General features: G+C 41.2%; 1 protein-coding gene across 2 annotated transcripts in view; it reads left to right on the forward strand.

The window, feature by feature from the left end:
- The window catches only part of LOC113025921 (tankyrase-1-like), a 112,550-nt gene extending 87,267 nt beyond the window's left edge, over positions 1-25,283 (forward strand). For both annotated transcript variants that reach the window (XM_026174178.1, XM_026174179.1), the window contains 13 exons: positions 8,245-8,464; positions 9,443-9,552; positions 10,831-11,019; positions 11,878-11,958; positions 15,871-16,057; positions 16,139-16,218; positions 19,138-19,258; positions 19,978-20,075; positions 21,359-21,433; positions 21,588-21,693; positions 23,455-23,641; positions 23,792-23,948; positions 24,863-25,283. In XM_026174178.1, coding sequence (XP_026029963.1) covers positions 8,245-8,464; positions 9,443-9,552; positions 10,831-11,019; positions 11,878-11,958; positions 15,871-16,057; positions 16,139-16,218; positions 19,138-19,258; positions 19,978-20,075; positions 21,359-21,433; positions 21,588-21,693; positions 23,455-23,641; positions 23,792-23,948; positions 24,863-24,949 — 1,698 coding nt within the window. In that variant the 3' untranslated portion in view covers positions 24,950-25,283. The remainder of the gene's footprint in view (positions 1-8,244; positions 8,465-9,442; positions 9,553-10,830; positions 11,020-11,877; positions 11,959-15,870; positions 16,058-16,138; positions 16,219-19,137; positions 19,259-19,977; positions 20,076-21,358; positions 21,434-21,587; positions 21,694-23,454; positions 23,642-23,791; positions 23,949-24,862) is intronic.
- The last annotated feature ends 1,482 nt before the right edge of the window (positions 25,284-26,765 follow it).

The raw sequence follows: 26,765 nt of genomic DNA on the forward strand, positions 1-26,765 counted from the left end.
AGAATTTATTCGTAAATCAGGGTGGAAAATAAGTATTTGGTCAATAACAAAAATACAACTCAATACTTTGTAACATAACCTTTGTTGGCAATAACAGAGGTCAAACGTTTACTATAGGTCTTTACCAGGTTTGCACACACAGTAGCTGGTATTTTGGCCCATTCCTCCATGCAGATCTTCTCGAGAGCAGTGATGTTTTGGGGCTGTCGCCGAGCAACACGGACTTTCAACTCCCGCCACAGATTTTCTATGGGGTTGAGGTCTGGAGACTGGCTAGGCCACTCCAGGACTTTCAAATGCTTCTTACGGAGCCACTCCTTTGTTGCCCGGGCGGTGTGTTTTGGATCATTGTCATGTTGGAAGACCCAGCCTCGTTTCATCTTCAAAGTTCTCACTGATGGAAGGAGGTTTTGGCTCAAAATCTCACGATACATGGCCCCATTCATTCTGTCCTTAACACGGATCAGTCGTCCTGTCCCCTTGGCAGAAAAACAGCCCCATAGCATGATGTTTCCACCCCCATGCTTCACAGTAGGTATGGTGTTCTTGGGATGCAACTGAGTATTCTTCTTCCTCCAAACATGACGAGTTGAGTTTATACCAAAAAGTTCTACTTTGGTTTCATCTGACCACATGACATTCTCCCAATCCTCTGCTGTATCATCCATGTGCTCTCTGGCAAACTTCAGACGGGCCTGGACATGCACTGGCTTCAGCAGCGGAACACGTCTGGCACTGCGGGATTTGATTCCCTGCCGTTGTAGTGTGTTACTGATGGTGACCTTTGTTACTTTGGTCCCAGCTCTCTGCAGGTCATTCACCAGGTCCCCCCGTGTGGTTCTGGGATCAAAGCTCACCGTTCTCATGATCATTTTGACCCCACGGGATGAGATCTTGCGTGGAGCCCCAGATCGAGGGAGATTATCAGTGGTCTTGTATTTCTTCCATTTTCTGATGATTGCTCCCACAGTTGATTTTTTCACACCAAGCTGCTTGCCTATTGTAGATTCACTCTTCCCAGTCTGGTGCAGGTCTACAATACTTTTCCTGGTGTCCTTCGAAAGCTCTTTGGTCTTGGCCATGGCGGAGTTTGGAGTCTGACTGTTTGAGGCTGTGGACAGGTGTCTTTTATACAGATGATGAGTTCAAACAGGTGCCATTCATACAGGTAACGAGTGGGGGACAGAAAAGCTTCTTACAGAAGACGTTACAGGTCTGTGAGAGCCAGAGATTTTCCTTGTTTGAGGTGACCAAATACTTATTTTCCACCCTAATTTATGAATAAATTCTTTACAAATCCTACCATGTGGATTCATGGATTTTTTTTTCACATTCTGTCTCTCACAGTTGAAGTGTACCTCTGGTGCAAATTACTGACCTCTGTCATCATTTTAAGTGGGGGAACTTGCACAATCGGTGGCTGACTAAATACTTTTTTGCCCCACTGTATCAGTTTATGAAATGTTTTTGTGTTTGGTGTCCAGCAAAACAAGCAATGGAGAAAAAAAAGATGTTTACTTTTACCACCGAGCATTAAATGTGAATACTAAGGGAAAAAAGTATGAGAAACGGCACTTTACTTTCCCAGGCTTTGGGGAGCCAACAATTTGATCCTTTCTCAGCTGCATAATCTGCAGATTTAAGCCTTGTATGAGAAGGAAAGAAGACCCAGAACGCTTCCCTGTGGTGCTCCTTTTGCTTGAAATTAGGGAAAGCAGAGGATTGAGTTCTTAGCCACTAGCTGGTCACTCTGTGGTCTGCTGATTAAGAGTCCAAACCAGTCTACACTCTTGTGTTTTTAGGGCCAAATTATAGAGGCTGCTTTGCTCATAAAACTGTGATAATGCTGAAGTATTCTTACACACTGATATTACGTCACAATAGTTCAGACCTTTAGCAGTTCACAGCTTCACTTGACTGAGGATGAGTTGCGAATTAAATGGAAAAACCTTGGGCCAGCAGGTCAGGGGGCAGAGGCATCAATAGAGAGTTTTTGATTATTTCCAGCCAGCCCAATGTTTACTGCACCTCATTCCTCTGCTCCCCACACTTCTCCTTACTAATGAGGGCAACATACCAAAAAAAAAAATAGCATGAAAGAAGAAATTGAAGGAAAAACTGCAGTAATTGAGCTGCAGGTTACAGAATACAGAAAGAAATTCTATATCACACACCAGTTGAACACTTTCAGTGCTCTTCAATGTCATTATTGGAATTGTGAGTTGAGATTTGAAGCCGTCCTGAGCTTAAAGCACAAAGAAACTTTATGCTGTTTTCACTCAATTTTCCATCTGCTGTGCAGCTCTAGCTCCAGGTAAAGATGTTTAAGACCAGTGCTGCTGCAGTTGATCAGCACATGTCCAGGAACACCATCTGCTTCAGCAGCTTTATTTGTGTTCAGCCACCATAAGGTTTTCTTTTGTCTTTGTGGGAGTTTATTAGAAGTGATTGTTCTTTTTTTTGTCTGGTGTAAATTCAGTGATGGAGGCTTTTTTCTTCTTCAGCAGAGATGTTTTGTTGGGGGTTTTTCTCGCTATATATATTAAAGTGAGGCTTTCTTTACGGCTTATTAAAGGCTGTTGTTTTTATCGTTAGACTCATTATTAGATATGCAGCACCAAATGAAATGCTTTTCTCACTTGTAAGTGTGAAGCCTCGCACAGACTCGTGTGTAGACAAATCCCAGTCAGCTCAAAAAGCAAATGGAGTTCAGAGATACAGCATCTCCCTCAGGCCACACTTCTTTCTTTTTTTCCCCCTGATCTCATGGTTGGTCTTTGGCTTTGGAGGCAGAGGTTAGAGACACACAAACGGATGATTGATTGTAGGAGGTTCGTATTGTTTTTCCCACTCTGGTTAGAAGCATTCTCATAGTGGCGAATTTCAGCATGTTGTTGCGTTTCTTGTTTACACACGTTAGTACTCTCGACTCTCCCTTTAACACACTTGTGCACAGAAGTAAGACAGTGTTCCCGCACTTTGGTGTTAATCTGCCGAGGCCTCGGGATGTGATTGTTCTCTGTTGTGGAGTTCAACACTAGATTTTTCCGTTGTCTTCTCTGTTTGTTGTTAACTTTCTATTATCCTGCTTTTGTGCAGGATTTTTGCTCAAATTAAAACTCCGCTGCATCCTCCCTGTACCCAGATAGTTTCTGAGGAATGGGTCTTGTAAGACATGCAAAATGCACATTAGCATCATCGTTGTTGGTGAAGACGTGTGAGAGGATAATGAATTTCAGCTCAATTTAAGTATAATCTACTTCATTAGCACTTGGCATGCAGTTTGTGAACTCGAGTGAGTTATGAAGGTCTGATGCTAATATGCAACATCATTTTGGAAAAGACCAACTGTCAGTCAGGCTGTGACATTTTTATGCTTGGAGTTTCCTTTGATGATATTTGAGTTCTTTAAGGATGTCCTCTTGTTTAGTCGTGATTGCTTTTGTAATAAACCAAGTATTTGTAGCCTCGGGTCACATGTCTGAAGCTGGAGAGCTGTTCCTCTGACCTTGGGTTGTTCAATGGATTTTAAGTCAGAATGTGAAAGCACCAAAAAATATCCCTCCACGCAATTAAATCACCAGCCTGAACTGTTGATATAAGAATGGATGGATTTCTGCTTTGATGTTGTATATGCCAAATTCTGTTCCTACAATCTGAATGTCACAGAAGAAATTGAAACTTATCTGATCAGGCAGTCTTGTTTTTTTCCTCTATCATCCAATTTTGGTAAAACTGTGCCAACCATAGCCTCAGTTTTAGCCTCAACTGTCAGGAGACACTTGCATTGAAGGTTCAACGCTCCTCTGCATACTTTAGCTGTAATGAATGGTTATTTTAAGTAAGTGTTGCCTTTTATGCCAGCTCAAAGCAGTCTGGCCATTTCCCTCTGAACTCTGGTATCGACAAAGCATTTCCGTCCAGGTAATTGACTGGATATTTTCTATTTTTGGACCATTCACTGTAAACCATAGAGATGGTTGTTAAAGAGAAAAATCCCAGTGGGTCAGCAGTTTCTGAAATATTCAGACCAGTCTGTCTGGCACCAGCACCCATGTCACGCTCAAAATCACCTTTCTTCCCCACTCTGATGCTGGTTTGAACCTCAGCAGGTCGTCGGAACCATGTGTACATGCCTAAATGTAGTGAGTAGCTGCCATGTGATTGGCTGATTAGCTATTTGGGGTACTGGGTAGTATAATAATTGGTTGGAAAGTTCAGTGACAATGATGTTAAATAACAAGGCAAAGAAACAGAGATAAGAATCACAGACAGTAGCTGCAGACAACAGTTTCTGTTGTTCTTTCAGAGTTAATTTAACTTCACTTAAAAGAAGCTCTTTGTCTTTTCTGACTTGTGTGATGTGCTTTAACATGGGTCTACAAAGACTACCAAGCAGATTCTTGCCAGGAGCTTTTGGTGGCTTAATTAAGCCAAGCCTTCACGAAAAAAAAACTACGAAAAAAATCTTCTAAATGTTCCTGTAGCTACACAATAAAGTTAATATTTCATACAAATCCAGACATATATTGGATGCTGTAATTCCAATTTTACCTTCAAGGACTTGTAATAATGTAGCCAGCAACATTTTACTTTAAATGCTCAGTTGATTTCATTCGATGTCCCAATCTGAGCCTGTTAGCAGACTACACCGTGGCGATCAACTTGTTAAAATCACACCTGCTAAAATGAGCTTGTTTTTGGACATTTTTGAGAACACTGGAGCTTCAATAAGCTGCTAGTATAGCGTTTCATTTGTAAGCAGATACGAAAAATTGTAAATTGCATTTCCTATGAGAAAGATAATGGTTCTTGAAAGGTCGACTATCTTTTTTCCCTTTTTGTATCTATGTAAATGTCCCCAATTATTTCTAGTCTAATTTTCACGAGAGTGTGAGTGAGTGACAGCAGTGAAGAGATAATGGAAATTGAGGAGCAGGAGAGAAAAAAACCTCATGAGAGGGAAAGGTTCAGACTACTTTGAATAGAGGGATAGAGAGCCATGAGAGAGATTTCTATAAAGGACCGTTTCAGACCAGCAGTGGATACCCAGGGGAGTGGTCCCACAACATCCAATTTTAATGAGCGGATTTCAAAACTTACAATGAAATGACAAGTTGAGCCACAACCTAGGAGACAGCTGAGCGATGAAAATGTCTGCTTTCCCCTCGTCCCCCGGGGTATGTGGTGTTTTCCACTTCACTGGGTGTCCTGTCCTCACCTCTCTCTACCTCCCTTTCGTTTCCACCTCCTCTCTTCTGCTCTCCGGTGAATTACCTTCATCCATCCTCTTCTCACTCGTCACTTGTCATCATTTCTTACTCGTCTAAGTGAAACGCTTCCAGCGGGTTCAGATTGTTCAGAGTGTGGAGGACTGTTTCTTCTTGTTTGTTTAATGTCCATGTAAAAGAAAAGTATCTAATCAGTATAGCAGTATTCAGTCTTTTAATTGTGGTGTTGTCATGAGACTTAAATCCTCTACATTTCTTATCTATTTTGCTGTCTTTGTTGTGAGCTTTAACAGCTTTTTATTGGAGATGGATCAGATTTTTCCATTTATTTGCCCATCAAACAAACAAGGTTTTTTCCAGTGTTTTCTTTAATAATCAGGGTAGGGCTGGGCGATATGGCCTAAAATCAATATCACGATAAATTGAGCAGTTAACCTCGATAACGATAAATGGACGATAACCACCCCAAGTGCCAAAAAAACAAACGTTTTTGTTTTGTTTTTCATTTGATGGGGCTGTGGCAGGCATCATAGTTCCTCCAGTTATTTTGATAATATTATTCCCCCTAGACCTATTCTTTGCAATTATATTATTACCACTTTAAAGGACTGTAAAATGTCACTGAAAATAAATGAAGACAATAGTAGTAAGTACTTTTAGTGGTTAAGATTTATTAACTGAACAAAATAAAAAGTGTAGGATACAATATGTAACCATGCTCTCTAAAAAATGTGCATCCCTTGTAAACAAAATAGTTTAATAATAAATATGTTTCACATTGGCTATTCACAAAGTAAACAATGATTGTGCAAATGTAATGCCATCATGGACAAAGGCCTATCTCTGCTAAGGCCTTGAGGTACTATAACTTGTAAACAAATAATGTCACAAACACAAATGTCAATTGAACACAGAAAAAACTATAATAAATACTAAGCACTGCCATGTGACTTGTGAAAACTATAAACTCTTAAACAAAAACATTAAATAGTGCTGTTTGCAAAAAACTTCAATAGAACACTGATAGTTAAAATTAGGCAGGGCTTGAACAGGGCACTTCAAAAAGGGGCAGCAGCAGACTTGGTATCCTGAGCGGTTCAATCAAACTACTGTTGTAGATGTTTACCTGAGTAGTGTTTACTCCAGGTTCTTGCTAAGAAACACAAGCATATTGACCATGTCAGGTTTCAGGCAGGATCTGAGGCATGTCACAATGTTTCCTCCAGAACTGAAAACCCGCTCGGATGGGGAGCTGGTGGCTGGGATGCAAAGATACTTTTTTGCAACGTTACTTAGAGTGGGAAAGTTTACTTGATGCTTTCTCCACCAATCTAGTGGATTTTCCTCAAACATTATTCAAACATTAATACTTTCAATTTTGAATATGACGCACAGAATTAAAGTCACTTTAAAACACACCAGATGTCACCACCCAAATATATTAAGATGTACACACTTACCGATTGCCAGGTGCAGCCTGTGCCCAAAACATTGCACCCGTGTCCATTTATTGAGCTTGACAGCTTTCACAATATTTGGGCCGTTGTCAGTTGTTATAGCAACAAGGTCCTCTTCACTGATGTCCCATGCAGACAGCATCGCTCTCAACCCCTGTCCAACCATCTCCCCCGTGTGATCAGATGGAAAATAGGCCGTCTCGAGCACTCTGGTACGCAGCTCCCATTTGTTGTCGATGTAATGAACTGTGAGACTAATATACGGCTCCATTGTACGGCTGGACCAGAGATCGGATGTGGCTGCAACATGCTTAACGTATCTCAATTCAGCAGCAATCTTTTCCCTCTCTGTGCTGTACATGCTGGGAATGATAGTTTTTGAAAAATATTTTCGTGATGGGAGTTCGTATCTCTTGTCAGTTATTTTCATGAAGTGTCTGAACCCGTTACGTTCCACTGTAGCAATAGGAGCCATGTCTTTTGCTATGTGGTAGCCTATAGCATTTGTGATTTCTTGCCATCTTTTTGAAGTTCGCTCATATAGTTGAGTACTAGCAAATGCTTCGGTTATTGACCGCTGCCTGGTGGAGGAAGACGTTTTTGCTGGTCCTCCTACTCTCTTCTCGCTTTGAGCTTTTTTTTATGTCTTCGAATTGAATCACATGGTTGTGCTGCAGGTGGCGGAAGAGGTTGGTTGTGTTACCTTGACTTGACGCAACAGTCTTTTTGCAGAGTTTACATTTAACAATATTTTGATCAATATCATCCTTGTTGAATCCAAAATGTTGCCAAACGATTGCTGATGCATTTTTTTTGTTAACAAGCGTCTCCTCTTCCTCCTCCACCAGCTCTACCTCCGTCGCTGCTGCTTCAACATTTAAATCGTCCTCCATTTGTTCACCCGTGTCTCGTCTTGTTACAGGTAGTAGAGTCATGTGACTCCACCCCGTCAAGTGTGTAACATAGCACAGCGTCTTAAAGGGACATGAACATCGCCAACCTGCACATGCCTTTTCTTTTTTCTTTTTTTTTTAAATACTGAATTTACCGACATGGGCAAAATGACGTCGATGAGAGTCATAAATTTCGGTAGCGATAAATTTTTGATATATCGCCCAGCCCTAAATCAGGGTATACTTAAAAAAATGACAATTGCCAATTGTCCTCTCATGATGATGGGGTGGGGGGTTGTCTGCACTCAGTGTCATGGCAACCAAGCGTACGTTATAAATATCTTCATCCTTAGCCGTGAGTTTGCCCAGATACAATGTGACAAATTAATATCTCCGTTCCAAACATGCTGCTCATTTCCTTAGAAATCACTTGCCAGAACGAATTAAAGGGCGAGCGTGCACTGTATTAAAATGACCTGTCATTGATTAACCACACAGCCTCCAACATTCATCCTGCCCCCGACTGCAGCCGCCGTCTTGTTTAATGATGTCGGCGTGCACTTCCACACATCTGATAAATATCTCTAGAACATATCTGCCTGTATTTTTCCCCATCTTTCTTTTCCTTGTGTAACTCCCCCTTTTATGGCCTCCTCTCTCCAGCACGGAGCAGACCCCACTAAGAAGAACAGGGACGGCAACACGCCTCTGGACCTGGTGAAGGACGGGGACACGGACATCCAGGACCTGCTCAGAGGAGACGCGGCGCTGCTGGACGCTGCTAAGAAAGGCTGCCTGGCTAGGGTTCAAAAGTTATGCAGCCCCGACAACATTAACTGTCGGGACACGCAGGGACGCAACTCGACTCCTCTGCACCTTGCAGGTAAAAAAGCCGCCCAGCCCACACACTTTTTTTTTTTTTAAACCTTTTTATCTATAATTACGTCTTAATTTTATCGGTAGAGCGAAACACCACATTTTGATAGCACAACTAGCTCGAGCAGTTGACCTACAATGACCTCGTATTACATTACTCGCATAATACGGTTTTTAAAGTCTTGATAGCACAGACAGCGTTTGTCCCCTTAAAGGCAGACAAACTATTATGTATATATTCAAGGTGTGCAATCATTGTGACATCAGTTTCAGAGATAACAGCTGATACACCATCCTGCTAAAGCCCCTCATGGGGATAAACACACACACACAAATGCCTAATGAGATTCACGCTGATCTAATCATCCATAAATTTACATTAAAATTTCACCTTTTAGTACAAACCATGTCCTGAATTATGAAAACACATTATAGATGCAAACTCAAGGCTGAAAATGAGCATTTAGTTTTGTTTAACTCTTTTACATTATGGGTCATACTTTAGAGGTTGCTTTTATCCTGCTTTTGTTCAATTTGGTGCCCTAAAATGTACATAATTGTGTCAGGAAAGTTTAAAGACCAAAAACTGCTTCCTGTTTCTCCTTTCTATTATGGATTTTTTGTGTCTTAATATATATATAAACACACTTCTTGCTGCGTGATGATGCAGTATATTTAAATAGAGGAGGTTTTGCTGCATGACTGGCACTTCAGAAGTTAAGAAACTGCTGGAAAACACTTTAAAGGTCTGAATAAATCTGACCACTTAGACACACGCCCACGCACCCTCTGTGTTGATGTACTTTCTTGTAAAAGGAAAAGATGATTATATGTGCCGTCCCACTGCCGTGAACGTAGGCTGACATTCACTCTGTCTTTATCATTATTTTGTCTTCTCTCATTAGCTGACTGCGTTTTTATATCTTCCTCACTCATCTTTCTTTCTGTCCTGCTGCGTGGAATCGTCGCCTGTGGCGCTCTCTAGCCGGCTATAACAACTTGGAGGTAGCCGAGTATCTGCTGGAGCATGGAGCCGATGTGAATGCGCAGGACAAAGGAGGGCTGATACCGTTACACAATGCCGCTTCATATGGGGTAAGACACAAACATGACGCTTGCCTTTTTTGCTACCTGTTCATAGTTTCTTTAAAAAGTCTTTTATCTCCTTTAACATTCACTCACTTAAATACTTGAGGCCAGCTGTATATTTATAGTGCATTTGTTTATTTTTTTTATTTATTGTATTCGACTTTTAGAGTAGCAAGACTTACTTCATACTTGAAGCGCAAAACTGATGGAAATGAATCAAGTTAATTTTTGCATAAAAGTGATTGAAAATCTTTATCGTAAACCTTTTTTAGAATTCGTTCATGGATAAAGGTGTAAATGCATGATGAACATAGATTGATAGATAACCACACTTGGGTATTTTAATCAATAAAACAGCTCAGTTGCTTATAATCTTTCTATATGCTTCCCTTCACTATATTGTTTTACATACACTAAATTTAAAATACACTATTATTACAATACTTCACTTACTATATGATTTTATTGTGATTTTTAACATTTTGCAATATGCTCAGTATTGCATATATTGCAGTTTATCACCTTTTTTCAACTGCACATTAAGTCAAAATCATCTCAAGAGGTTGTTGTAAAGTTTGACAAGTATGCATATTTTGGATGTTTAGAAAATGTGTAGCACACAGTGTGTGATATTTAACTGTGACGCTGGATCGTACTTACCTAAACAGCAATAATAATGACTATCATCTTTAGCATGGGGGGGATATTCGACTGTTGAAGGTTTACATTTGTGCTTTTTCCCTTCATCTTTGGTGGCACAGCGCTCGTAGCTTGTCAGCAGTCTTCTGCTAAAAGAGTCATGAAACACGTGTTTGCATGAAAGCTTGATGAGCTGTGCATTTTGGAAACGCACACACAAACAGTTATACACACTCAAGCATCCCTGACTGTTACTGCAAAACAAGCTACATTCTGTTTGACACCAAGACACGAGCCGTAGACAGACGACGAGGGAATGAGGGAGACGAGCGGGAAAAGCAGGAGAGGAAGGACCGGAGGGAAAAGAAAAATCATGACAGATTTAATAATTCACACGTTTTCTGTTTCACACAATCCTGCAATCCGTTTTTACATGTTTTTTTCCCCTGATCTTAATTTTGTAGCACTCATTCAGCAACACTTCACACATTTGCTCTTGTTAAATGCTTTTATTCGTGCTGCCCTCGCCTCCCCCAGACACCTCCTCACTCATCTGCTCTCATTTTCTACCGTTTTAATTCCTCTCCTCCGCTTTCCTGTTTCTTCTTCTTTATGTCTCCCCGCTACTTCCTCTCCTCTGTCCAGCACGTGGACATAGCTGCTCTGCTGATCAAGTACAACACGTGTGTCAATGCAACCGACAAGTGGGCATTTACTCCCCTGCACGAAGCGGCCCAGAAAGGGAGGACTCAGCTCTGCGCGCTGTTGCTCGCCCATGGAGCCGATCCCACTATGAAGAACCAGGAGGGGCAGACGCCGCTGGACTTGGCCACGGTATGAAAGGATTTCTTGTGGGACTTTTTTTGGGATCTGTCCTAATTTCTTCCCATAACAGTCTTCATACTTATGAGTCAGCACATTGACTTAAATAGACGTTCAGATGGTTATGGTTAACTATTCAGAGAGTTGAGCGCCATAAGGAGAGTTTGCAGAAGTTTAGATGGTGGAACAGACAGCTTTCTAACTCCTCACACCCTAATGAGGTTTCCTAATCAGCTTCCTTACGCGTTTCCTTGTTTGACTGTAGGTACCAAAGTTTGAGAGCCTCCTTTGGAAAACAGCACATCACTGCTGCTGACATCTACAGGCTTGTAACTCTGCTAGAGATAAGAGGAAACGGAGGCATTTGCTGCTCTTCTCACACTATGCATTCAGTTTATTTATTGACCATTGGATGAAGTCATTAATGGATATAGCAGTCCCAGGAAAAGCCTGGAAAATTTGGCTTGCTCTCATGAAGCTTCGTGACAGTTTGATCCTGTAATGAAAACGTCACACGTGCCATTTTCTAGTTTAGTCCAGATTAGCTTTGGGATAACTTCACAAAGCGTGGCCTCTGACCATGATTGAGTTAAGCTTCTTAGTCATTTTCAAGGCATTACACAAAAAAATACAAACACAAGTGCCCTTACAACAAGAAAGTGCATATTTCAGTCAGAAGAAAAGAAAAGACAGTGTCTTATACTCAAAAATAAAGTGATAGATTTGCCAAAAAATCCAGAAAAAGTGTAGCACTACAGTGATTTGCTGCAAAAACACAACCTGGTGTGATCTGTAGATAGTGTGTTCAAAAATACAAACAAACATACAAAACTAATTCAGAGGTGTCTACATGTTGTGTCTTTGTTGCAGGCTGATGACATCAGAGCACTTTTGATTGATGCCATGCCGCCAGACGCCCTGCCAAGTTGTTTAAAACCACTGGCCACTGTGGTGAGTGTCTGCACACAGTATAGGCACAGATGCTGTCTCTGTGTTGAATCGGATGAAGTGTTAATAGCAGAATTCATATCAGTTTTTAATCTTAAGCTCAATGTAAAGAAAAACGTGCTTTGATTTAAACCTAAACGAAACACCGAACGGACCAGATGTGTGAACATTTTTACGTTTCCATATTTAAACAGACGTCTCACTGACAGAAGTCTTCATTCGAGAGCTGCGTATGAATTTATGTTGTCACATAATTACCAAAATGTGCAAAATCTAGGTTCTATTTGCAAATCAGTTAACCAAACATTAATTACCAAACCCAGACAAGGTCCGTGCACAGCGTTTAAATAGAAGCTGATTAACTAAAAAAGTGAGCAACGTGAAGGGCGATCAGAGAGGGCATCCTCTGCCAATTTCAGTTGCTCTGGATCTGCACCAAAATTTAATGAGTTCTTCTTGTGCCCATTGCTCCACCCCACAAACGAGTGTTATGACAGAAAAGCAAGTTTCACCTCAGCTGTCATGGCAGAGGAACAGGGAAGGGTATCGTCTCTGCCCAACCCGCTCTCTGAAACCCTTTTTCTTAAATCTGTTTTTTTAGTTTGTAGCAGAGGTGTGGACTCGAGTCACATGACTTGGACTCGAGTCAGACTCGAGTCATTAATTTTATGACTTTAGACTTGACTTGAAAAAATGTTCTAAGACTTGTGACTTGACTTGGACTTTTACACCAATGACCTGGGACTTGAATTGGACTTGAACCGGTTTACTTGAAAAGACTTGATATTTTACCCCAAATATAAAATTTAACATGCATATTATATAGAGATTGAAAATGTGATGTCATTCAGGGGTAAAACCGCAAAGGATTCTGGGAACTCGTGGCAAGAGGTACTAGCGCACGCAGGCTTTCAATTGAAATCAGTCACACAGCGATAAAAAGAAACACAAAAATGTCAAGAAGCTGTTGTATTATTAACTGCAATAGCCGGTCGCATGACAGCCACGAGAAGCTGACGGGTAAAGAGATCGGTTGTTATCGGATTACGTCGTTGAAGAGAAATTGTTCGAGCCATGTTTCCGAAGTAACAAAGACGCGACGGATGGCCTGGATTTCAGCCATTCAAAGACCAAATATAACGTCCCAGAACACTCCAGCTCACAGGTTAGTCTGCTCCAAGCATTTACACGAAGGTCAGTGTTTTTTAGTAGTTAATGCGTCATTTTCATAACATAATTGGTGATATAGGTTACAAGCAAGTCTGGCGCTGAACAGAAATTGTCGCTCCTTTATTTATTGTGCATAAATAGTGAATTGTCCTGACACAATATTGCGTTTCGCTTCTGTTATTATGGTACATTGACAAGAACATATACTTTTATTCACAGGATAAAACAGGTTTTTGTATCACTAATTGCCCAGTGCGATTACAGCATACAGTATTATTGTCACTGCTACATTTCTGTGATGCTACCAGAAATTATTTCCACTACTGATTAATTACCGTTGAGCTCAAAGGTCCTATTAATAAACGGTTAACGAATGTGTATTTATGAAGACAATTTGTGAGACTGGTAAACTTATGATAGGTACGATGGTCTTTCGTTCTACACGGTGCGTTTCAAGGTCCTGCACCCATCCGTCGGTAAACTGTACCTGGGCTTGTTGCAGTGACCTGAAGTTACTAAACTTCACGAGTGTATGCACTCACTCCAAGAACCGTATGATTATAAATATGCTACGATGAGATAGCTGACTTCATCTAACTAGCAAATGTTGTCCAGGCTACGTTGGTGATGCAGTTTTTTTTAATATGTATGATATTTTTGTCATGCGATTTTAAAGCTGGTCCTACAACCGCATCCAAGAATAACATGCAGCTTATCTCAGAACTGTTGGTGAAAATTATTCTTGGAGCTAGGTTTAATTGAGCTGCATTTTAAAGAGGTGCAATTTCACAATTTGTGTATATTTTCTAAGTTCACTATTTTGTCATGTGTTGAGAAAAACACAGATTTTAAAATTACATGGTCTAATATTTACATTTAGCATATAACTGCAACATGCTTTTTTTCGGGTTTTTTTAAAGACTCGAAAGGACTTGAAATTCAAAGTTTAAGACTTGTGACTTGACTCGGACTTTTACACCAGTGACTTGAGACTCGACTCGGACTTGCCTGACATTACTTGAGACTTGACTTGAGACTTGAGGATAAAGACTTGAGACTTACTTGAGACTTGCAAAACAATGACTTGGTCCCACCTCTGGTTTGTAGATGAGCCTTTTTTTCCTCTGCTAATTATGCCACTGCAAAACATGTTGCATATATAAATACTGATTTAAAAAAGATACAATTTTATTCTTTTATCCACTTTTTCATACTGTGCAGGAGCCCTAAAGAGATAAAAGTAACTGACATGTTACTCAAGGTGACCCAAAGTGCATTAGAGACAGGCACATTCACAATCCAGGTCTCCAAAAATCCGGTTTCATAACACATGAAAAACTGAAAAGTGTGTTTTGTTGCCTTGAGTAATTATAGTGGAAAGTAAAAAGCACAGTGATTAATTAAGTGTTCATTAAAATGTGGTCATTAAGAAGCTGTCTCGTATGTAAGCTGTCTTTATAGGTTAAAAGTATTGGTATCTGTATTGGAAAAAGCAATATATTTCCTTGGTATCAGATCAATACCAATATTTGTAGTGTCTCACAGCACTAAACTGAAGGCTTTCTTTATATTAGCTGGCTCAAGAAACCCTAAAGCCCCAGTCAGAGATGGCGGGTATCACAATGATGGTTATCGACTTTCTCTGTTAAGCCCACTTTTTGTTTCAGGCTCTGTACTCGCTCATGTAGAAAAGGGATGTTTCACACATTATGTGACAATCCTCGTGCATAAAATAATTCCTTTGAGTACTGCCTGCTCTGATCAGAGACGTTATGAAATAATGATTAAATGGTGATTAAAAAACATAAAACTATAACAATAAATAAGAGAAGAGATCCATGGTGAAGAGTACTAAAATGTTAAACAAGCATTTTGGTTCCAGTTATTTATTTTTATATCAAAGTGTGTTCCCAGTGCAGCTTTTTCCCCCCTTTATAGCTGTTATATTTACAGGACAGTTAAAGCTGTCCGTACTGTCCCACAGCCAAACAAAGGAGATTTAAAAACCAGTTTATTTTTCGTCATCAAAGTGAAATTATTCTTACTGACTGAACAGGTGTTCCTGTGTGTGTGTGTGTGTGTGTGTGTGTGTGTGTGTGTGTGTGTGTGTGTGTGTGTGTGTGTGTGTAACTGCTATTCCAGAGGTGTAAAAGAGACTTAGCAGCTTGATTCTTTACTTAGGATCAATTATAAAAATATATGTGTTATGCATCACATGCACATTCCACTCACAATGCAACTAACAGTTTGCTCGGCTGTAACTTCATGATATAAATAAAAGAATTGGTGAAAATGAGGCACTTCGAGCTGAATTTAAAGTGACACATGCAACATAAGCTGCTCCCAGACAGATTGTGGGTCTAAGTTACCATGGTGATTTAGCCCGGTAAAAAAGAGCCACAAAAAAATTGACATGTCTCGCTAACGTTTCACACTACACCGCTCTGATGAATGAATGGTCCCACAGTTAGTTTGATTACGATAACTGCAAGCCCCTGTGAAATCCTACATCATAACCTTGCGTGCATCTCCCGTGAAATGTAACTACACATCAAGACAATCAACATCCATCGTCGCTTCAAGTGGCTGAATGTCACTGATTTTCTGTGGTGTCTGGTTGCCATGTCGCTAGCTTTTTCAATTCACCTCAAGAGCTGAAAGCTCAAACACTCAAAATTGGTGACTAAAGAAAATTTCTAGAAAGTCTTACTAAGTCAAAGCAAACCTTCTCCTTCTTACTTTTAGGTAAGTGCCAATGTGGTGAGCACAGGAGCGACAGGGGGTGTGGTCATCTCTCCGTCTCCTTCCCCTTCGTGCCTGTCGGCGGCCAGCAGCATAGACAACCTGGCCGCTCCTCTGAGTGACATCACGGTGGCCGGGGCCACCGGTCCCGCAGATGGAGCGACTGGCTCCGACAGGAAAGAAGGAGAAGGTGGGTGAACGCACAAGAGCGCCCGTTGTACCACGAGTCAAAACTTGTGAAAACCCTGCTGACATCACTTTTTCTCTGCAGCTCTACTTGACATGACCATCAACCAGTTCTTAAAGAGCCTGGGGCTGGAACACCTCCGAGACATCTTTCAGCGGGAACAGGTACACAAACAGCATTTCTGATGTGTCAGACTTTTAAAGCGTGAAATAGGAGGAAAAAGGAGGAAGAGAGGCTGTCGTGAATCCAATCCTGTTTCTAAGCAAAACAACTTCATTGGTCTCCCTCTTTTTGTTGTTGTTACTTGTTGTGTGTGGATCTAAGGATGGCAGGATCTGTCTGCATCCTGTGGTCCACCACTGTTATCCTGACTGTAGTATCACAATTGACATAAAACTTGATGCACACATTTTATGTAGCTGTGGACCAAGGGTGGCCACATGCAGCACCACTTTGATCTTATGTGAGCCGAACAAGTGAAACTCCCCTTTCTGTCAGTCTTGATATAAGAAAAAGAAGCCAAATTTCAACAGTATGTCTCACTTTTATCATGACAAAGAAAGCCCCTGTAGTAAATGAAAGAAATCTCTCAGGATTTCTTTTTGGGCTTATGCTGTAAGAACTAAATGTGTAAAATAATCTATCATTTAATTACTTTAGTGGAGTATGAATGGTCACAGTTGAGGTCTTTATCAGTAGGAAAAGCTGTAAAAAGTTAAAAGTCCAAAATGTCCTCCTTCACATTTTCCAAAGCTATCCAAGGGGCCAGATTGGAGTCTTTGGCTACGTCCACACTAGCCCGGATGAATTTGAAAACGGCGTTTTCGTCTGAAAACGCTGTGCGTCCACACTGTCGTTTTCAGTCGTTTTCACAGAGTTGTGCGTTCACATTGAAACGGCCGAAAACGCTTACGTTCCAGTGCTGCGCACGCGTGAAACGCAAGACGATGCGGCCTGCCTCATTTCTGTCTGCCGTTTATTTACTTTCCGGCTCTTTGAAACGTCGCAGCAAAATGTTGAGGAAAAGCATCGAGTTAACAATGAGGTGGAGTTGTTGCTGCGAGTAACACAAAAGTACAAAGTTGCAAAAGCGAGTGAGAATTAAAGAAATTGAAGAAAAGCTATCTGGAGCATGTACAAACTGATATTAATCTTTGATAGGGCTGTCAAAATTAAGCGCAAACAAAACAACTGCTGTGTAATGCCCTCCACTATCTTAGTTTAATTGGTCACATGACTGCATCACATGACTAAAATGTGTCATCGTTTTCGAAAAGGCTCCGGGTTCACTGTCCACACTGCAATGCGAAAACAGCGTTTTCAAATGTATCCACTTTGGAGAGCGTTTTCAAAACGTCAGTGTGGACGGAGGCCAAAACGGAGAGACAAAGATGCGTTTCCAAACGAAAGCGTGTTAGTGTGGACGTGGCCTTTGCCAGGCCGATCTTGGCTCCCGAGCCTTATGTTTGACACCGCTGCTGTAGATGTAATGAGCTGTGATTTTCTTTTCTTTTCTTTTAAGTAGCTCATTCAGAATTTTAATTTGTCTGGTAATTTTGTCGTCTGTAATTGTTTGATTTATGGTTGCGTATCTTGCAGACCTTCCCATCAGCATTGCGTTTTATTAGCAAGTCAATTAGCAAACACCACAAACATCTGCTTAGCACGCCGGCTTTAGCATTCAGCTCAGAGCATTACCAAATTTGCACATCTTCGTGCTGAAAACTGTGGAAAACGGGCAGATGTATAGAGAGTAAAGAACACAAAGGGAGGTGGAGATCTCCACAGAAGACAGAGAAGAAGGTAAATCAAGACAAAGGGGAGGAAAGAGAGAAAGGTGCTTGAATGGATGAAGATAAAAGAAAAGAGAAGCAGAGACAGAACAGTGAAGGAGATGAAAGAGGTCACAGAACGAGGAGAAAACAGACAGTGAAATAAAGTAACACTGAAAGGTGACAGCTGGTAAAAGGCAGGGTGGAAGCATTGTGGGAGATTCTGTGTGCAGTTAAATTTATTCTTGCCCCCCTCCCCTCCTAAAGGGAAACAAGCCTTCATTAATATTCAAACTGAGAGTGATGCAGAGAGATGGGGTAAGAGTCAGCTGTGTCTACGTTTCTACTTCAGAATGACATGAACAAGAACTCAGAGGTGTGACAAAGAAACAAACATTGCTTCAGCTGACCTGTCACTCGTTATAGACGCCTTTAATTTAGCTGCAGACTTTGCACTTTGCTGCCGTTCAGTGTTCTTGATGAATCGCAGAATAATGGTTTGAACTTTGCACTCTTTGAAGCTTCTTCCTTGTCAAGCCTCACTGTTAACTAGCTTGATGTAAAGGAAGACGTTCAGAGGAGGTTTGCCCAGGGCCTTAATAATGTCTGAGGTCAGCGCCTTAAAGAATAAAAACAGATGTGAAGTTCTCATGCGAAAAGCAGTTTGAATTCTAGTGTTTTTCAAACAGTTTTGTTTAATTTAACCAGTTTTTGGTCCTTTCTTCAAATTGTTTTATTCTGTTAGGGAGATCCGCAAAAGTCAAACGCTATAGTTTACCCCTCCGCGGTGTGACAGGTTTCTGCTTAGCTTATTTCTCCGCGGAGCACGTCGCAGTAAACTCCCAGCAGACTACTCAAGCTGTGATGATTTACACCTGTATCAGTGATCAAGGCAGCGCGGAGGGAAAGTTATCTCTGCCTCAAGGATGAATCTCATTTCTACTCACCCTGAACAAATTCAGGAGAGCGGCGATGACTTCGCCGTCGTCAATTTGCATATCAACTGGCTTGATTACTGCCATCCATTCATTGACCTTTTCTTTGTGCGGCTGCTGTTTTTCATGAATATTTGTCAGACCTATTTTCTCCGCGGTACATCTTAGATCACTGAACTCATCACTCTTTACAGCGGACAGTTCAGATTATCAGCTTGTAGCATGACCTGCTGCCACTATCGGCACATGACTTACTGTTAAATACATTAAAGCATTGTTAAATCAATTTTTTATGACTGTATAACTAGAGGCAATGGGAAAAATAACAAGTGCACTCTTTTTTTCTTCTGGTTTTTTTTTTGCCATCTCTGGGCAGATTTCACTGGATGTGCTGGCAGACATGGGTCACGAAGAGCTGAAGGAGATCGGCATCAACGCCTACGGTCACAGACACAAACTCATCAAGGGCATCGAGAGACTGCTGGGAGGCCAGCAAGGTCAGTATACTAGAAGAGAACAGCGCACTGAGTGTAACTGAGTGGAAAAGCATTCAAAGGAAGGGGGGGGGGGGGGGGGTGTTAATAAAACTTGCCAATAAATATTTAAAACAATCAGTTAGACGTATTTCACAATCAATAACATTATATTCTACTAATGTTCAGATATGTTATCCAGGAAATGTGACTCATTTTATATCTACATGTCAAACACTTGGATTAGATACAAGTAGTTTGTGCCTTGCTGTCTTACACTAATGAAGGCTTCTCCTATCACAGAGGTTGGCAGTGATTCGTGATACCTGCTCAAGAGTGTTTTTGACTTGACAAGATGTTGTGAAGTAGTTTTTCCTAACCATGAAAGTAACTCTGATCATCCACTTTAGTTATCATTTCCTAAACTCTTTGCTATCTCAACTGATAGGTTGAAAAAACAAATGTAAACCTAATGATGGGCTCTTCACTTGCATCAGCACCTCTTTGGACTTCATCAATTTCCTGGAATCAACACTTGGAATCAACTCAGGATTTTTTATTTGATTAATATGTCATTAACTAACATGAAGCCATGAAACTGATTGTCAGTCAAGTCGAGTCTCTGTGTGTAAAAATGACTGTCGTTCCTGAACAATATAATTTGTATAATTTTCCTTTACCTTTTTAATTAAAATTTAGTTGAATTAAACATCTTGATCTCTCTTGCAAATATTTGCTCATAGGTGCAAACCCATACCTGACGTTCCACTGCTCCAGCCAGGGCACCATGTTGATCGACCTGCAACCGGATGACAAGGAATTCCAGTCTGTGGAGGAGGAGGTACGCAAACGCCCCTTTAAGCACATGTAACCTACACACGACACTGACCACATTTAAATTCATAGCACCTTTTTTTTTTTATCTTACCACCTGCATGAATTTCTTTCAGTGTGAAACAACATTTATTCATTTGCTTGAACAGTAATTTCAACCATGTGCCTAAAGACACATCACGCGGTGTCACAGCAGCCAGCTGAACGAGAGGTTTCATATCTGTGGAGCTGCTCCACTGCCTGCATTGCTCTCGTAATTGAGAAGCCGCGATTGAACGAGACAGCCGATATCAGTGTGAATGAGCTGAAATTAATGAGAACAGTCACATGTTAAAAGAAATTTAACAGGTAATTTCATCTGTAATTCTTCCTCGACAACTTGACAAATGACAGTCATGGAGTCTGGACTGATTTGTTTTTTTAAATACCAGAAGGAAAGCAGATGAAATATTTTTACCTACAATTATTTTGCACACATTATTTTTGCTGTATTATGCCACATTTCCCCACAGGCACTGTGAAGGCATCTACTCTTGATTGAATGAGCTGCTGCTTTCCTCTCACACTTTATAGTTATTTTAACTTTTCACATCGAGTTAACAATGAGGTGGTGTTGTTGCTGCGAGTAACACAAAAGTACAAAGTTGCAAAAGCGAGTGAGAATTAAAGAATTGAATTGAAGAAAAGCGATCTGGAGCATGTACAAACTGATATTAATCTTTAATAGGGCTGTCAAAATTGAGAGCAAACAAAACAACTCCGCTACCTTAGGTTAATTGGTCACACGACTGCATCACATGACTAAAATGTGTCATCGTTTTCGAAAAGGCTCCGGGTTCACTGTCCACACTGCAATGCGAAAACAGCGTTTTCAAATGTATCCATGTGAAAAGTGTCACTCCCATCTGATGTGGACACCGGATCAGCTGGAGGCGCAATCAAAGATTGCAGCGGTCCCAGATCAGCTGTACACACTGGAATACTCTCCCATGTTGCTTGTCTGTGTTTATTGTGCTATGGTGTGTTGATATCTGTGCATTCCTGTATTATCCTTTTGTGTTACACATTTCGATGTTTTTTTTTCCTTGCTACCTGGCCTGACCTGTCTCCCCAATGTGATGTTTGTGTATTGTATGTACGGTCGGCAAGGTCTCTCATCTCCGTGGGCAACTGCAACTGACAAATAAAGGCTATCTCATCTCATCTTATCTCATTTTAGAAATCTGAGGGAAAAAAAGTTTAGTGTTTATGATGATTCATTGTTGTTATGTTTGATGATTTCCTCCTCAGCTACAGAGCACGATCAGAGAGCACCGCGACGGAGGCAACGCGGGCGGGGTCTTCAGCCGCTACAACATCATTAAAGTATGACCTACAAAACACATCACACTGTACAAATACAGAAATAAGTGATTTTTATTTTCTTCCCTCCTTTAAAGCAAAAAAAGAAAAAGCAATCTGGACATAAATTAAGCATTTTATGTGTGCTGTTTCCGTCCTCTCTTTCCTCTGACTGCAGATTCAGAAGGTTGTGAATAAGAAGCTGCGGGAAAGATACACACACAGACAAAAGGAAATTGCAGATGAGAATCACAACCACCACAACGAGCGCATGCTCTTTCACGGTAAATAAACACTGTGCATGTGGTAAAATATGAAAGCATGCTGAGCTTCTTTAAATATAGTCCTGCTGATTTACTTTTTTATGCTGAAATGCTCTGACAAACATTTGCACTCCTGTAATGAATATTTGTGAAATACATTTGACTCATGTACCAAACATCTGAAAAGGAATGAACTCTTCCAACAAACACAGCTAAGCACACGAATCCAAAATTGGATTATCTCAGTATAGGACAGTTAGTTAAACTTAGTATTACTCTTGCTGTGAATCCATCATCAAGTGGACTAGAAAAAACCCCCAATTCATCCCCAAAAAGGGGAGTAGTTTTGAATTTTACTCTAGTTAACGGTGTTGTCAGCGCCCTGCGGGGTGGGCAGGGAGTGTGGACACCCAACTTTGTGAATGCGATACCATACATGTACCTACTGGGAGGCTGAGACAGCTACCAGTATTTTTTTTTTCCCTTTATTAATGTTTTTGGAACTTTTGGTATCATGAGATGGTACCTGCATCCCTTTCAACTTGCATAGATAGTCCAGCCCATACATGCCATCACAAGATGGTCTGCTGCTGCAGGACTACTGTCTGCTCTTTTGATCGATGAGAAACAGAAGAAGCACCACTAGAGCCCCACAGAATGACCTCCAGATGGCCACCCATAAGCATATTTATCACATTATCTGTCAGAAACTGACTTCATGAGCAGGGCCCAACATCCTTTATTGGAAGGGGTAATCACAGCTCAGTGCAGCTCAGTTGTCATTAGTTGTCATAGTCTGGCTGTGCTGGACTCTGAGCGCATGTCCCAGTAAAGGATGTCGGGTCCTCATGCTGTGCTCATGGCATTCTGATGTTATGGGGGTCAGAAACACACACGGGTAGCCCGTTGGACATCTTGTTGTAGGGCTCTGGCAGCGCTCCTCCCTTTCCTCCTCACATAGTATTGGACCGTGAAAGTGCTTATTATTGATTGTGTGATAACTCTGCTGCAGTCTGACACATCCACGTCGGCGCTGCGGCATCGACTACAAACATTACACCAGATCCATTTAACCTGCAGCGTTTAACTGTCATACAGCATTTTGGAGAATAGGAGCACGCATACCATTCAGTTTTGGATGATTTCTACAGACACTGAGGCTAACATGGTGGCAGGTTTAACCACGAGGTTAAAATTTAGACAGCATAAAAAAGGTCCATAGGTTCAACTCTACATGAGTTCCTGCAAAGACTTAAAAGAACTGCACTGCTCAAAGGTATCCGACAGCTCCTGATATCTACTTTAAAAATCAGTACATGAGCTGATGTGGTGAATCAGTCGAAGCACCTTAAATATCTGTGACAGCTTTGGCTGTCAGCATGCCGTCCTCTAAAGCTCAAAAAGATGAATTAACCGGAGTATGTGAAATGCATAAATTCTGTTTCCTTACATGGAGGGAAAGTAAGGAAGCGTCGCACTCTGCACTTCCTCCGTCCTCTCCTAGTTTCATAGTTCTCTTGAGGACTAAGGTGCTTTGTAATTAACTGTAATATTATCTTTCTTTTTAACTGCCGTAGAGTGGAATCCTCCCAGTTTCTTAGCTCAGTTTCCAGTACGCAGTACACTACCTTTTCTGGCATCTTCAGAGTCTGCTGTGATCTTTTATGTATTACTCTTGTATCTGAAGACATTTCTGATGCAGGCATCACTGTCAGGACAGACATGCTCACAGTGGAGGCAGCTGAATATTTTGTGTCATTTCTCACTTTTCGGGCCTTCCAGGTTCTCCCTTCATCAACGCAATTATCCATAAGGGCTTTGATGAGCGTCATGCATACATCGGAGGCATGTTTGGCGCTGGCATCTATTTTGCCGAGAACTCCTCCAAGAGCAATCAGTACGTGTATGGGATCGGCGGAGGAACAGGTTGTCCAACCCACAAAGACCGCTCCTGCTACATATGTCACAGGTGGGTGCTCACATCGGCCTGAGCAGCTTTAGCGAGATCTTTTTCGTTTCTTAAAATATTCTTGAAATAAAAATTGCCTTACCGAAAGATCAAATAAACTGATTTTATCGATTCCATGGTGTGCGTCTGTGTGTTTGTGTGTGTTTGCAGACAGATGCTGTTCTGTCGGGTGACACTCGGTAAATCATTCCTTCAGTTTAGTGCAATGAAAATGGCCCACGCCCCTCCTGGTCACCACTCCGTAATAGGACGACCCAGTGTCAATGGTCTGGCATATGCAGAGTATGTCATCTACAGAGGGGAGCAGGTTGGTACACACAGAAAAACATTTTTGCCTTCTAAATTTCAAGGTACTTGGAAGTTTGAGTTACTAAGTCCAACTTTTGAAATTTGGACATAATAACTCATGCAAAAAAATGTATGTATTTATTCATGTTTTTTCAGCGGCGGAAACAAGCTTTTAGTGAGTAGTGGCAAGTCTTTGCAGACATTTGGCATCTTCCATGCAAACTGTTTGCACAGTTGTGACCAAAGTAATCGTAAGGACCTTGTCGATGCAGCACCACAGCCAATTTCACCCAGTAATGGCAAGCAACCCGAACTACTCACTCACCAGCCTTTCAGGGAATACACATTATTACTGTCATTCCCAATGGGAACACTGACCAGTCTCTAGCACGGATGTCACAATACCAGGAATTTACTAATTGGTACCAGTACCAGTAGAATTACATGATTCTTGATACCAAACCTATAAGGGCAGCAGCACCAGTTGCCATCTTCTTATTCTGCATATAGCCACTTGTAGCCGTATGCTGCCCCCTACAGTTGTACCTCAGTACATACACTGCCTGGTACCCAAGGTACCAAGTAAGAACTGTCATGTTTTCAGAATTGTGGTATGAAATGGTGACCATGTGACTGGGGCTTTAGCAATCAATCATAAGCACTCAGAGAATTATAATTTTTTTCCTAGCGAATGGAGGTTGCCAGGCAGTCGCCAGCTGGTCTCTAGGCCCGTGTGACTGGGTGTTTAAATCCTCAAAAGGACCAACACTGTAAATTCCAAAAATCCTCAGCATACACACATTTGAAATACTTACCCAGCCTTTAAAAGATCATACTTAATTTACTTTGTCTTTCTTGTAGTAACCCACGTTTTTTTCCCTTGCACTGAAATCATAACAGTTTGTTTGACTTTCATGTATTCTTTGTCCTCAGGCTTACCCAGAGTACTTGATCACCTACCAGATTGTGAAGCCAGAGAGTCTGGCCACGCCTGCTGCCACTGCTGAGCAAAAGTCCTAAAGCACAGCTGGGTGCCAAGTTAGCCAGACTGTAGTGGACAAATCTCTAAGAGGACCAGAACTGAACAGTAAGGAGTTTCAAAGCTGGGGGTGGGTGACACGAAGCATCGGCTGGCCAGGAGTCAGATGACCCTCAAACGTGGAAATAAGGAGGAAGAAGAGACTGTGTCTTTCAGTTTTTTGGGGTTGTAATACAGGTTCAGTCCAAAAGGAGCAGACAGTAATAATTAATCATTTGAGGAGAAAATGGAAACTGTTTCATCAGTATTAATGGAAGCTGTTTTTGCAGGCCCTGTGGCTTTGATCTCAAAGTGAAAGCAATTACCACAAAAAAATATATATATAAATATCTAAAACAAACAAAAAGCTGTTTTGTTTTTTGGCACCTTTGCACTGCTCCTGTATTCTAGCCCCAGGCTTTAATGTGTTTTTTATATTATGTCCTCTTTTTGCTTTGCACACACACCCACAACATCAAAACAATGCTCCAACGCCACCTCCAGATGCATCGAGAGAACGGAAATTCAGCGCGTTTCTGTGTCGTCGCATTTTCACCAGAGGCCGATATAAAGGAGAAGCCACAGGAGGAGAATATGAAATGAGATGAAACGCAAAGAAGCAAGAGAATCGTTGATATCAAAAAGCAAATAAAGCTGCTGACGGGACCTGCTGCAGACTTTCCACTACAGTCCACACCGGGACCAACCACCACCTTACACCCGCAAGTCAGTCAGACCAAACCTGCTCGTTTCAGATCCGCAACATATCAAGCTCATACACTGAAAACCACATGCAGGCTCATCAAAATATAAAATTGGGATCTTAGCTCTCCGGGAAGTTAAGTTATAAGTGGCCAGAGGGGCCGATGGCGCGAAATGGCAGCCTTGCTTCTGTCAGTCTGCCCCAGGGCAGCTGTGGCTACAACCGTAGCTTGCCTCCACCAGTGTATGAATGCGAGAGTGAATGAATAGTGGCATTGTAAAGCGCTTTGGGTACCTTGAAAAGTGCTATATAAATCCATTATTATTATTATTATTATTATTATTATTATTATTATTATTATTAGAAGCATGACAGGCTGAGACACCTGTGACAAGCCAGCTAACCTAAACATACCTCTTATTTTTCTCAAATATGCCACCAAGAATCTCGTTTCAAGAACTGATTGCTGCCTTTGTAGTATCACAGGAAATTTGCAGTCGTTATAGGAACTGCATCCAGAACTGCCATGTTGTTTCAGCCCAGTTCTGATTAAAAACCAGTCTTAGAGCCATGAGGATCACAGACGATTAAGGCTATCATACGCATAAACTACTCTCACCTGCCAGTTTATTAGGCGCATCTAGCTAGCCAGTAAAAAGTGCTCAAATGAAATCCTGCTTTCTGTTACACCCACATTGTTTTATACCTTTAAGTGGTACTGTCATTTTTCTAGGAGCACCTGCTAACCTGCAAACTCAGTGTGTTGCAAACAGATTTGTGCATAAGCTTCATTTCCAGTTCATTTGGGTTAAACTTCACTCAGCATTCAATAACAAGACAGATAAAGGATGAATTTGTGTCTGCAGATGGCACGCTTGCTTTCTGCTGCTGTCCAGTTTTGTTATTTCAGTCACTGGAAAAGTTGAATGTATGCAGTAGAAGAGATGTGGCGTTCTTTAAAGTCTCACTTTAAGCAAGCGTGATGGTTTGGGTAATTTTGGTTTTGTTTTTTGTTTTTGTTTTTGTGGGGGGGGGGGGTTCAGCTAATCACACAATACTACTGTCACTGAAGTATCTTAATGTCACTGACACGTTCCCACATGTGGTCATTTCAG

Source organism: Astatotilapia calliptera, chromosome 7, assembly GCF_900246225.1.
Source record: "Astatotilapia calliptera chromosome 7, fAstCal1.2, whole genome shotgun sequence".
Lineage (NCBI taxonomy): Eukaryota > Metazoa > Chordata > Actinopteri > Cichliformes > Cichlidae > Astatotilapia > Astatotilapia calliptera.